General features: G+C 49.5%; 1 protein-coding gene across 3 annotated transcripts; it reads left to right on the plus strand.

Moving 5' to 3' along the window:
• The first annotated feature begins 1,286 nt into the window (after positions 1-1,286).
• On the plus strand, positions 1,287-11,756 carry Rexo4 (REX4 homolog, 3'-5' exonuclease). 3 transcript variants are annotated; one of them, XM_020178999.2, is made up of 8 exons: positions 1,349-2,035; positions 3,148-3,497; positions 4,917-5,054; positions 5,255-5,448; positions 6,910-6,998; positions 8,884-8,958; positions 9,526-9,600; positions 10,676-11,756. In XM_020178999.2, exons 1-8 carry the CDS (start codon positions 1,823-1,825, stop codon positions 10,793-10,795), a joined length of 1,254 nt encoding a protein of 417 aa, XP_020034588.1. In that variant the 5' UTR covers positions 1,349-1,822; the 3' UTR covers positions 10,796-11,756. The 3 variants fall into 3 exon arrangements, with proteins under 3 accessions (XP_020034590.1, XP_020034588.1, XP_020034589.1); XM_020179000.2 differs by lacking the exon at positions 1,349-2,035 and adding an exon at positions 2,055-2,457; XM_020179001.2 differs by lacking the exons at positions 4,917-5,054; positions 5,255-5,448 and having other exon boundaries at positions 1,287-2,061; positions 3,328-3,497.
• Positions 11,757-11,808: the final 52 nt, after the last annotated feature.

The raw sequence follows: 11,808 nt of genomic DNA on the forward strand, positions 1-11,808 counted from the left end.
TCTCACTTCTCTGACCTTGTCTTAACCTTCCAGCAGCACATGGCACAGGTATCTTTACTTCCATGAGGCTACACACTCCTGATGCTTGTCACTTTAGTTGTTCTAAATGTGGCAAATCCTGACCCCTGGCCTCAGGATTTCAATCTTCTGTACTTTCTTTGTGAGTTCCTATAATTTTATGTTGCCTTGGACTGTGCAGATATGCCACAGTGATACCTCTCAGTTACTGCCTGACCCACAGAACTGGAGCCTTGCCTCCTTTAAGCACACCAATGAAAATTCCCTGGAGATCCCAGAAGAGAAAGAGAGAGAGAGAGAGAGAGAGAGAGAGAGAGAGAGAGAGAGGAAGGACCTAGTATAACAGGTACTCAGAAACTGCTTTTGCTAAAAAGCACCCACTCCTTACATGAGCCCACAAATTAACTAATCAACTAAAATCAGGAGAAAAGTATGTCATCTCTGCTGCCATTTTTGCATTCACGTATTTTACTTTGAGTTTCTCTCCTTTGCAATCACCTTGGCTTCTGGGAAGGAAAGGATTGGTCGATAACATCTTTATGACAAGGAACAGAAACTATCCCCAAGGAAACCAACAACAGAGCCTGGCAGGACAGAGCGCCCCCAAAATGATGACAATTACCTATGATGATAAGGTTACGCCCTGGAGCAGGGGTAATTATCTCATGGGAACGAGATTGCTCCCCTCATGTGATGACAGCGATAAGAACTTCTCTGAACCCCTGGCAGACCCAGATAAGAACTTCTCTGAACCCCTGGCAGAACCAGAACTGAGATCGTAATTAACCATACCACACTTGCCCTGAGACTTTAATTATGTACACCCCTCTCCCCACCCCTATTCTCTATTTAAACCTAAAGCTCATGTCTGTACCCCGAAGATGGCTGAAGACGGGGTGAAATCCTTATTTCACCTCCCTCCCCACTGCCAGCGCTGAGTGGTAAGTCCTTCTCTTTGGCGTATTCGGGTGAGTGGCCACACCTGACACGTGGAACCCCTTCTGTTGAAACTCTGGCCTAGGACTCCATTGCACCTGGAGGAAGCTTGTCAAAGGCTTTGGCATGCAGGTCTGCCAACACTTGACTTAAATGTAAGTTTGAAGCCTCTGGAGGCCTCTTCCGTGTTGTGTGCAAACACATCGTCAGGGGCAGGAGCAAGTATGGTGTGCAAGTGATTTACTTATTTAGTACTGTTGATATTCTTACAAATAATACATTGCCATAAATAATGCTTTATTGTTATTGTAGGAAATTTCTCGCATCCCTTTGCAGCCCTAGGGTTCTAGGTAAACGGGCCTCAGTTTCCCCAGTGTGTACCAGAGCTCGCAGTACGTCAGCACGTCTGACACAGAGGCCACGGATCATACAGACCGCCAGCTGGCGCCCCCTTCCGGCCACCCGCCGCCCGACTCGGTGCCACACCGACAGTGGTCCCCCAGATCCCTTCCGGCGTCCTCGCTTTTAGCCTACCTCCCCGGATATTGGTAAGATCCCGCGCTTAACCCCAACCCGACCCAACATCGCCGACTCCAGACACTGATCGACAGGGCGGCAGCCCTATAACCGTGCAGGCGAACAGGCCCATTCCGCTCTCGGACGCGCAGAACCACAGGCCGCGACCCGGTTTCCAGCCGGTCACAAATAGAAGAGCACTTCCGGGCGCTGGAGCGTGCGGCGGCGGCACGCGGGGCGCGTGGGGGTCGCTTCCGGGGTTGCTCCACGGTCTCTTCCGGGCGGGGCGCGCGGGTTTGTCTGGGCACGAGCTCAGGGCCGGCTCTGGGATCGGGAACTGCCGGGCAGAAGGATGAAGGTCCCGACTTCCGAGTGCGTCCCGAGCATCGCCTTGGCCCAGCCGGGGCCTGTGACGAAGCTCGCTCGGAAGAAAAACAAGAAGAGGTTCTGGAAGAAGAAAGCTCAAGGGGGAAGCAGGAGGCCAGGAAGCGACCCCAGAGTTGTCGCGGAGCGACCTCCAAAAGCTCCAGAAGATTTTTCTCAAAATTGGAAGGCGCTGCAAGAGGTGAGACCGGAGGGGCCCGGCGGCAGGCTCCATCAGCCCGGGATTTTGGTTGGGTGGCCGCAGGACGCAAAAGAAAAAAGGACGCGCGAATGGCCCCAAAACACCCGTGGAGGCCGATTTGAGCCAAAATTTCTCAGAACCGTTCACAGGAAAAGCGGCCTGCAGAGGGGAGGTAGGCGTCCTTGTGGCCAGCAAATAGCAGACGCGTGACGTCGAGGATTCCAGCGACGCTCAGGGCATTTAAGTAGTCATTCATTCATAGCCCCTGCCCCCTGGTATTTTTTTTTTAATTTTTATTTTATTCATATGTGCGCCCCCTGGTATTGAAGTCTTAGTTTGCTACGGACAGCCTGCCATAGGATCTGCGCGGTATATGTGCTCTTAGGTAATACCATAACATCACCGTGAGAGCCTTTTTACAGGTGAGGAAAGGTTAAATGAACCAGGAATTGCAGCTGGGAATCGGGGCTAACACCCAGGCAGTCTGACCCTGAGGTCCAGGCGCTTAAAGCTGTGTTGTACCTACTGCCTTTCTTGCCAGTGATGGCCCAACACTTACAGGCTCATAAATTCTTACATCCCTTGGACTTAATTGCTGTTTCTATCCCTGTTTCCTAGATGAAGAAATTGAGGCACAGAAAGCTTAAGGAACTTGGCCTAAGGTCACACAGCCTGTAAATGAAGGAACTAGGATGCAGATCACACATTCAGAGATAGGTGAAGTGGCCTGCGCAGCACTGATCTGAGCCCGAGGGATCAACTCCAAATTAGTTAAAGAAGTGAAAATGGGCTGCTTATTTCTTCTTCAGGCTCACAGCTGTTCTGGGGTGTTTAGTCACTCAACAGAGACTTACAGTATAGTTTTATAGAAATGAGGGAACATGTGTAAAAATATGCATTGTAATAAGCAAAACAAAAGCCTCTCACCACTAGTGACTTACAGGTGAGAATGAGAAGGGGCTTTTCCAATTGAAAATTCACCTCTATGATGCTAGCCAGAAGTGTTTATAGATATGATACACGTGTGTACATAATTGTACACAATTTTTCAGTCTGTTATATGTCATTTCCAAATTAAAACGTGGCTTTTTAAAAATGTTTGGTCCCATTAGCTGCTGAAACAAAAAACACAGGCCCCAGAAAAGCCTCTTATGTCTCAAATGGATGTCAAAAAGGAGCTCAGAACTATTCAGCAGAATGGAAAAGAGAACTCAGATGAATCAAAGGGAGATGAGATGCCAACAGAGACAGACCAGGAGGCCACCGGGAGCTCTGTTGCTTCTGCATCTAAGAGAGATAGGATGGTACCACTACCTTCCACAAAGACCAAAGGAGCAGAGCACAAGAAAGGAGCTAAGAAAAGGACAAATGGTGATATTCCTTCAAAACCAGGGGACAGCAAGCATAAGAAGCAGAAAGCTAAGGAGGCAGCTGTGGCCTCGGCTTCAGCTGCACCCACTGAGTAAGTATTGTCCATCTCTGCAATTCTCTGCTGTGGTGACTGCCACCCGTGTCTAAGCTACAGACAGCCCTAAATGCCACACCAGGCCTGTGTTTTTGGGGGGGCTGTGTAGGAGGGTGGACCTGCCAAAGTCCCCTTTGCCTTACTCTGGTGTTTCTTTGCTTACTTGCTTCTTATTTCCACTACAGTATGGGATAGTGAAGGCAGATCTGTTTGAGTCACTTCATCTTTTGGGGGCTACCACGGAGCTCAGTACTTACTAAGCACCAGCAAAATCTTGTGGCATGGCTGGATTGGTGGCATACACCTGTAGAGTGCTACTCCACAGCTACTCCAGAACCAGGGGTATAGGAGGATTGCACTCTGAGGCTAGCCCAGGCAAAAGCTTGAATCCCTGTCTGAAAAGCAAACTTAAAAGCAAAAAGGACCAGGGTTGAGGCTTAAGTGGTAGAGCACTCACCTAGAGAGTATGAGTCCCTATGTTTAATCCCCAGTACTGCCAGAAAAAAAAAAAAAAAAAAAACTTATGGCATGGAGTGCTGGAGCCAGAAAGACCCAAGTGTGAAACCCATTCCTGCTTCTTGCTAGTTGGGTGGCTTGGAGCAGGTTCCCAACATCCTTGGCACCTACGTGGCCACCTGTGGCCATGCCTCAGGGAGGCAGTGAGGTACAGCGTATTTGGCTTCGTGCCTGGTGACTACTTAAGCACTCATGGGGAGGGCCACCTGGAAGGGCATGCTGTACATCAGAGGCTGGCTTCCTGCCATCTGGTGTTCAGGACACACTTGAAGGGATGAGGTTTTGGATGCCTCCCCTGTGTTGTGTTGGCAAACTGTCTGCAGTGGTTTGGCTGGCAAGGCCCCTCACTTCCTCTTGGGCCGATCTAAGCAGGCAGACAGAAGGTCCCTTACTGTAGTAACTGTGAGTCTTGTCAGGGTGGACCTGGTGCACACCATAAGAGGAGCGTTCATCCACTGGGGTCAGGAGGGGCCTTTCTAAGGAACAATACTGAAGCCAAACCCAAGACTTGGAATTTACCAGGCAGCTAGATGACGATCTGTTCCCACTTTTAGTCCTTGCCCCCATCTGTGTTTCCTGATTGTTTGGTAACAAACCTACCACTTGGATAATTAGAAAGAAAATGTCAGCCATCATCCTATCAGAGTCGAATTACATGTTTCTGTTTTATATTCTTTGTATTTATCTGCAGTTCCTGAATCTTGGATAACGAGTGTATTTGCTAATTAAAAAGAAAGGAAAACGCGAAGGTGATCCATTAGTAGGCATGCTGGTGTTTGCGGGGAGTAGGGGAGCAGTCTTGTTGCCACTTATTGCATAGTCAGCCCACCAGCACAGCAGTCCCTCCTGACAGTTGAACTAGAGCTTCCTGGTGGTCAGCTGCTCTTCCTTGCCTTGTAGGGAAGACATCTGGTTCGATGATGTGGACCCAGCAGATATTGAGGCTGCCATTGGCCCAGAGGCAGCCAGGATAGCACGGAGACAGCTGGGACAGAGAGAGAGCAGCATCTCCCTGGTGAAGGAGCAGGCCTTCAGTGGGTATGCTGGGCTTGGGGTGCATTACTGGGAATGTTCCACCTTTTGGAGACAAGGCTTTTCAGGGAAGAGGGGTCCACAGGACCATGACCACACAGCGTGTCCCATGGGGGTTGGTAACAGGCAGGGCTTTGCCTATGGATCCCTTAGAGCTGACCTGGAGCCCCGGTTTATTACACCAGAGCCTTTGGTTCCCCCCTCAGCCTAACGAAAGCCTTGGCCATGGATTGCGAGATGGTGGGCGTGGGTCCCAAGGGGGAAGAGAGCATCGCAGCCCGCGTGTCCATCGTGAACCAGTATGGGAAGTGTGTTTATGACAAGTATGTGAAGCCGACCGAGCCTGTGACAGACTACAGGACAGCAGTCAGTGGGATACGACCCAAGAACCTCAAGCAGGGTAGGGCACCCATGGTACAGAAGTGTGTTGGGGGAGTAGTAACTGGATTCATCCCCCTTCACCCCCCGACCCTTTCTGTTCAGCACCACTCAGCACCACAGGAGTCTGATGCTCCTCTCCTGGGGCAAGTGCTTTGGATAGAAAGGTGCTTTCCCATAGATGTTGTGCTGCTTACACGTCTTGTGCTTCTGCGCCTCCCACCTCCCTTAAGACCAATATGGTGCTTTGGATTGCTTTGTGTTATGTGGCAGTGGGGCCCAAGATGGAGTGTATTAGGGGATGAGGAGGTTGGGGATTTAGGGAGACAGAGCACAGGATCTCTTTGGGAGGCTCTCGGAAATCTGGTCTAGCTTAGCTTCTAGCAGATTCCCTGTGGCTGTAACATTGAGAATAGAACAGGGAAAGAAGGCTTGTTGAAAGTCATGAACTGGTGATAGGCTGGGTAGGAAGGTGGCTGTAAGAAGTAACGAGCCAAGCACCGGTGGCTCACACCTGTAATCCAGCTATTCGGGAGGCAGAGATCGGGAGGATCATGGTTCCAAGCCAAGACAGTTTGTGAGACCCTATCTCGAAAAATCCCATCACAAAAAAAAAAGGGCTGGTGAAGTGGCTCAAGCATTAAGAAAATGCCTGCCTAGCAAGTGTGAGGCCCCAGTGCTGCCAAAAAAAAAATGATAAGAAGAGATCCAACCCCGATGCAACTGAGACTTGAGTCTGCATGTGGTGTGACAGGTGCAGGCATTGGATGCTCTGAGGTCTGCCACTTAAAGAGGCCCTAGACCCCTTTAAGAATCAGGCCCCATGGTCTCCTCTACCTCTTCTCTTCGCACAATGCCCTGTCTGCTTCTCTGGTGACCCAGACACTGACCAGCATCTTGATTTTGGTTTCTGGAAAGAGCATGGTTCAATCTGCTCTGGCCAGGGCTGGGCAGGGTCACATGGTACAAGTGTGGTTCTGGAACCCTTCCTTGGTGGGGTTAGGGTAGGGTGGTCGCCAGAGGGTATCTGCTTGGGGAGACCTGACAAAGCTGCCTTTGGAACCTGGGCTAAGGCAGGTTCCCCACCCCCACCATCTTTTGGAGAGGGCTAGTCCTGTTTTTATTCCACATGGAAAGTCAGAAAGCACAAACCCTGACTTATTACATGGAGTTGTGACCATGCTGTCAAATGGTTCTGAGAGATTCTAAATTGTGGTTCTGTGGCCAACAGTAGACTGGCACCAGTGCAGACTGTGGTGGCAGTGTGTAGAGCCAAGTGGTAGACAACCTAAGAGATGGTGTCATTTCAGTCTTCCACCCCCAGGGGCCCGTGAGGCTCTCAGGGTAGGGGACTTCCAGTTGCCCCTTGGTGTGGCCTTGTAGTCCTGCCTTCTTGTCTTTAGTCTTCCAGGGGTGGGAGGGGCTTCCTCAAGAATGACAGTGATTTATGTGTTGCTAAAAACTGCTTTGTTTTGATTTTCAGGAGAAGAGTTTGAAGTTGTGAAGAGAGAAGTTGCAGAAATGCTGAAGGGCAGAATTCTAGTGGGGCATGCACTGCACAATGATTTAAAGGTCCTGGAAGCAGGGCGTCCTGGGAACTTTGGCTTGCAGGCTCTTCCGTGTGTGTTCTACACCCTCATGCCATCTGGCTCCAGAAGTGTCATTATAGTATTTTAATGCTTGAATTTGTGTCCTGTGTTGGGAGCCCTCTAGTAATGGTATCAAATGCCACTTATTAAGGTCTTGCTGTTTTCTAGGGACTGTGTTGGGCCTTTATTTTTAGAGCCCTGTCTACACTGGGGCTCCAGTACCGGGGGGTCTGGCAGCTCTGCCCTAAGGGAAATGAACTGGGGGCTGGCTGTGGGGCTCATGAGGTGTGTTTTGAGAGACACCTGTTCACCTGGCAGGGGGCCTGATGTCCTTTTGTCTGCTCCATGACCAGGGCTCCCCAGCTCATGAAACTTGTTTATGCTGGCAGAGCCCTTGTGGCGCTCATCTCGTGTCCAATTTGCACCTTGTTTAGCATTGCCTTGATGCTGGGAGCCTGGCCTCATGTTTCTCCTTAGCATCCTAGGGAAAGCCTAGCCTGGGTACAGGGGATGGGTCTTTAAGTTCATGGGCAAATGCAGGAAGCAGTGGGAAGGCAGGAACCCAGTCTATTTGATGAGAGAGATGTCACTTTGTTCTTTCCTCGGTTGCTACCTGGGCTGGGTGTGGTGATTTTCTGCTGTCTAGGCAGCAGCCTGGTTGAGTGGTCCCCCTAGAGCATGCTATGTAAACACATCCTGTTTGCTCTGTTAGAAACCATCTGAGGTTTATGCTGCTTTTATGGACAGCAGAACTGAGCTTTGGTGAAATTAAGGGCATGCTGAAGACAACTGTTATTTCATGGTTTGCACAAGCCAGTCCTAGCCACTGTCTCTTCAGCTGCCCCCACCAGGCAGCTGGGGATAGGGATGTATTTCCTAGGGTGTCCATACCACGCTGAATTGGAATCCTTTGCAGGCTGGCTGCATCTTGGCCAACTTAGGGAGGAGATAGGTGAGGTTAAGGAGCCCCTCCCATCACAGGGCATGTGGCCTCCATCCTTTGCTCCTTTATACTCCTGCTGATTAGAACCTCATCAACAGACAGAATGGGCGTAGTATGTGGTGCTGTGCCTGTTGAGTATCCCATGAAACCCTAGAGGCATTGTGTTTGAGGAACCTCTAAATGGTGGTTTTCATTTCCTTTTAAAATAAATGGAGCTAGAAGTATAGCATGTGTGAGGCTCTGGGTTCTATCTATCAAAAAGATAAGCAATATGCTAGGTGCCAGTGACTCATGCCTGTAATCCTAGCTACTCAGGAGGCAGAGATCAAAAGGATCGCGGTTCAAAGCCAACTCAGACAAATAGTTCATGAGACTCTATCTCGAAAAAACCCTTCACAAAAATGGGCTGGTGGAGTAGCTCAAGGTGAAGGCCCTGAGTTCAAACCCCAGTACTGCAAAAAAAAAAAAAAAAGAGAGAAAATAATAAGAGAAAAATAAGTGTTCACCAACTAACCTGCCCACTCATGTTGAATCACCTTTCAAAGATTTTCTCCATCGTGGCACATCCCCCCAGCAGACCACTTGTGCAAGGCCATGTGTCAGTCTCTAGAGAACTGCTCAGGGCACAGTGGAAGTCTTATTTCTAACTTCCCAATGTGTAGAACCAACTCAAATACAGAGATTAGTTGATTGTCAGTTAATTGATGACTTTTTCTCCTTCCTTGATTTAAAGATTTTATTAATATAATTCTGACTGTTGGGCATCACCTTAAGTCGGGGTGATAAATTTCTTTCCAGAGTTCAAGTTCAGATCTGTGCCTTTTTTCTATGTATGTGTGTGTTACATACTGGAATTCCCTGTCAGGGAAGTAGGGGTCTCCACTGCTACATATTAAAAATGAAAAAGCTTGTCATTATATTCTAGGTACTGTTTCTTGATCATCCAAAAAAGAAGATCCGGGACACACAGAAATACAGACCTTTCAAGAGTCTTGTAAAGGTATTTTACCAGTAGACCTGGCATCCAGGTGTTCATCCTGTTCCCTGGTACTGACTTACTGATTAAAGGGTTTTGATTTTGCTTTGTTTTTCCTTTAACTTTTAAAAGGAGTGCTGTAGGGTTGGCAGTGTAGTTGGGAGTGTGCAAGGTCCTGGGTTCAGTCCTTAGCCCTGCAATAAAAGAAAAATAGAGTTTTATTTATTGTTAACCTTGAAAATGAGTGAGAAGGGTGAATTTTTTGCACACTGATCTTGCAGTAGGTCAGGGTGCTGAGGGTAGAAGGTAGGGTGTGTATGTTGTCATCCATGTGTCCTTCCATGTGTATGGTGCAGTTAGGGGGGAGATGGAACCCAGGGCCTTGTTCATGCTAGGAAAGCACTCCAGCACTGAGCTATATCCCAGCCCCTGCCTCCTACTTTATTGACTCATGGGGGTGGGTGTCACCAGCCATGACAGACTGATGGCTGAGACTGCAGGCCACTGGGATGTGCTCATTAGCCAGCTCCTCCCTGCAAAGTGGAGCCCTACTTGGGTGGAGTCTGAAGGCATCTCCTTCTCCCTCTGCAGAGCGGAAGACCATCTCTAAAACAACTTTCCGAGAAAATCCTGGGGATCAAGGTTCAGCAGGCAGAGCATTGTTCTGTAAGTGTGTCCTTGGGTGATAGTTCTTGGGATTGGGGGCTGGGGGGCTGTCCCTAACCTCAAAACCCTGGTGTATGTCATCTGACAACAGACACAGAAGTAGAGCCTGGGCAGCTTCTGTTTTAGAAGATTCTTAGTTCAGAAAGAAAAAGAAACAGCAGATTGGGCTTAAGAAATATTTATTAAACCTTAAATACTTAACACTCAACTAATTAACATTAACACAAAAAACTATTGTGAAGTACACCAGTCTTAATTGAAGGTTGTGTTAGTCCATTTCATATTACTGTAATGAAATACCTGAGCCTGAGGACTTTATAAAGAAAAGAGGTTTATTTAGCTCACAATTCTAGAGATTCAAAGCCTCTGGTGAGAGCCTCATGGCACCATAACAGTGGGAACCTGGCAGGAAAGGAAGTAATCACATGGCCAGACAGGAAGCCAGAGAGGGAGGGACTGTCTTGTTCTCTATAACAACTTGACTTTCACCAGAGGTAACTGGGGCTTTGAGAACTGAGCCTTCTAAAGGCTTGCCGCATGATCTCTACCAGGCCCTAGTCTCAAAGGTCTCGACACCCCCACACTGAACACTGTACACCAGCATGTGAGCCCTAGGGACAGAGCACAAGCAGACCATAGCAGAGGCCCTCTGGATGGTACAGCCTCAGTCCTGTCCCTGCTGGTGCCCTGCTAATGCTCTCTGCTTTGGGTGACTGTCCCTGCCTGCTGTGTGGCTTGCAGCTCCTTGGGCCCTTTTCACCTGTCTGGGCCTTGTGCCCCAGGACGAGCACCCAGCCCCTTTATTCTGCATTCCTAGCTTTTGTGTTTACCCTTTACTTCTTTGGGTTTCTCTTGTCCCATAAGTGGGAGCAGCTGAGTCACAGAAGTACAGGATGTCCACTTTACTTGTCCACACTGTCCTACTGCAGTCTTCTCTCAATGCGTGCACTCACTCAGCTGCACAGCCCCAGTGCAGTGGCTGGTCTGAAGGCTCAGTAGTCATGGGTTGGTCTAGTGTGGCCCGTGGGGTGTATGGTCATCGGCTGGGCAGTCAGTATTGCTGCATATCACCCAGATCCAGGATGCCCAGGCAGCAATGCGGCTCTATGTCATGGTGAAGAGGGAGTGGGAGAACATCGTCAAAGACAGGCGTCCCCTGGCTTCCACCCCAGCCCACTGCAACAAGAATGCCTAGTACCACCACCCTGCTGCTGCTGTTGCTCCTGCCCTCCATCCTGTGTCAGCACCAGTGGTCCAGTAGCACTTGGGACCAGATCAAGTCTCCAAAGCAGCAATTCTGGTGAAACATTTTCAAAACCATGGCCATGGGGGTGTGGTTTGCAAGCTGCTGGAACTTCTTCTTCCCTCTGGCTCTGCCACTGGGACCTAGTCCTGCCACAGCTCTGTGCTGGGGGAACATGGCAGGCATGTGTCCTAGGCACAGCTTGGAGGTCGGCAGTAGGTGACTCCATCTTCTGACCAGCAGAAGAAGGATGGACATCTGTGCTGCTGTTCTGATAATGGACTTGGATTCAGCCTGGGTGCTCAATGCTTTCCCCTAGGAAGCCACCCCATCCGTTGTCATGGGAGGTGAGGTGTGCTGGACTTCAGGAACCCAAGCCTGATACCTGCAGTTAGCTGCTGGCATGCAGTTTACCGGAACACCAGCTGCCTCTTTGGGGACTTTCCTGTGGCCCTTGAGACTCAGTGCTCCTGTTCATCTCAGGAGGCCAGCACCCAGCAAAGACTTTTCCCCACAGTGTACATGAGACCTGGGACTACAGTTAGGACTGGAAGTCAGTACCTCTTGGTCTAAGACCCTGTGGATATTGGGGGGGAGGGGTAGTTTGACCTGGAAAGGCCATAAGCTCCCATGGGACTTATTGGAGTTTATGGTTTGAGGATCTTTCTGGAAACGGGAGTGGAGTGACAGTCACACTGACCAGTGATCAAAGCCCAAGGCTTTGTGGAGCCACCTGACAGCTGTGTAAAAAAGGTATACCCACTGAGGATGTCCACACTTAACATGAAGGCAGATGTTTGCCACAAATGGAGCTGAAGGGACTGAGGGTGCAGTTAGATAGAGTACTTGCCTAGCCTGTGCAAGGACATGAGCCCCAATTCTAGCACCACAAAATAAACACAAGTGGAGTTTGTGGAGGCTCGATTTCAATTTCTTCACCTCATCTAGAACCTCCTGAAGACTCA

The sequence above is a fragment of the Castor canadensis genome, chromosome 13 (assembly GCF_047511655.1).
Source record: "Castor canadensis chromosome 13, mCasCan1.hap1v2, whole genome shotgun sequence".
Lineage (NCBI taxonomy): Eukaryota > Metazoa > Chordata > Mammalia > Rodentia > Castoridae > Castor > Castor canadensis.

Excerpts from the sequence above, each read along its gene's own strand:
- Rexo4 (XM_020178999.2), top strand. The coding sequence starts at position 1,823 with ATGAAGGTCCCGACTTCCGAGTGCGTCCCGAGCATCGCCTTGGCCCAG. Across the intron at positions 5,449-6,909 it reads ACCCAAGAACCTCAAGCAGG|GAGAAGAGTTTGAAGTTGTG; the intron begins GTAGGGCACCCA and ends TTTGATTTTCAG. Across the intron at positions 6,999-8,883 it reads CACTGCACAATGATTTAAAG|GTACTGTTTCTTGATCATCC; the intron begins GTCCTGGAAGCA and ends ATTATATTCTAG.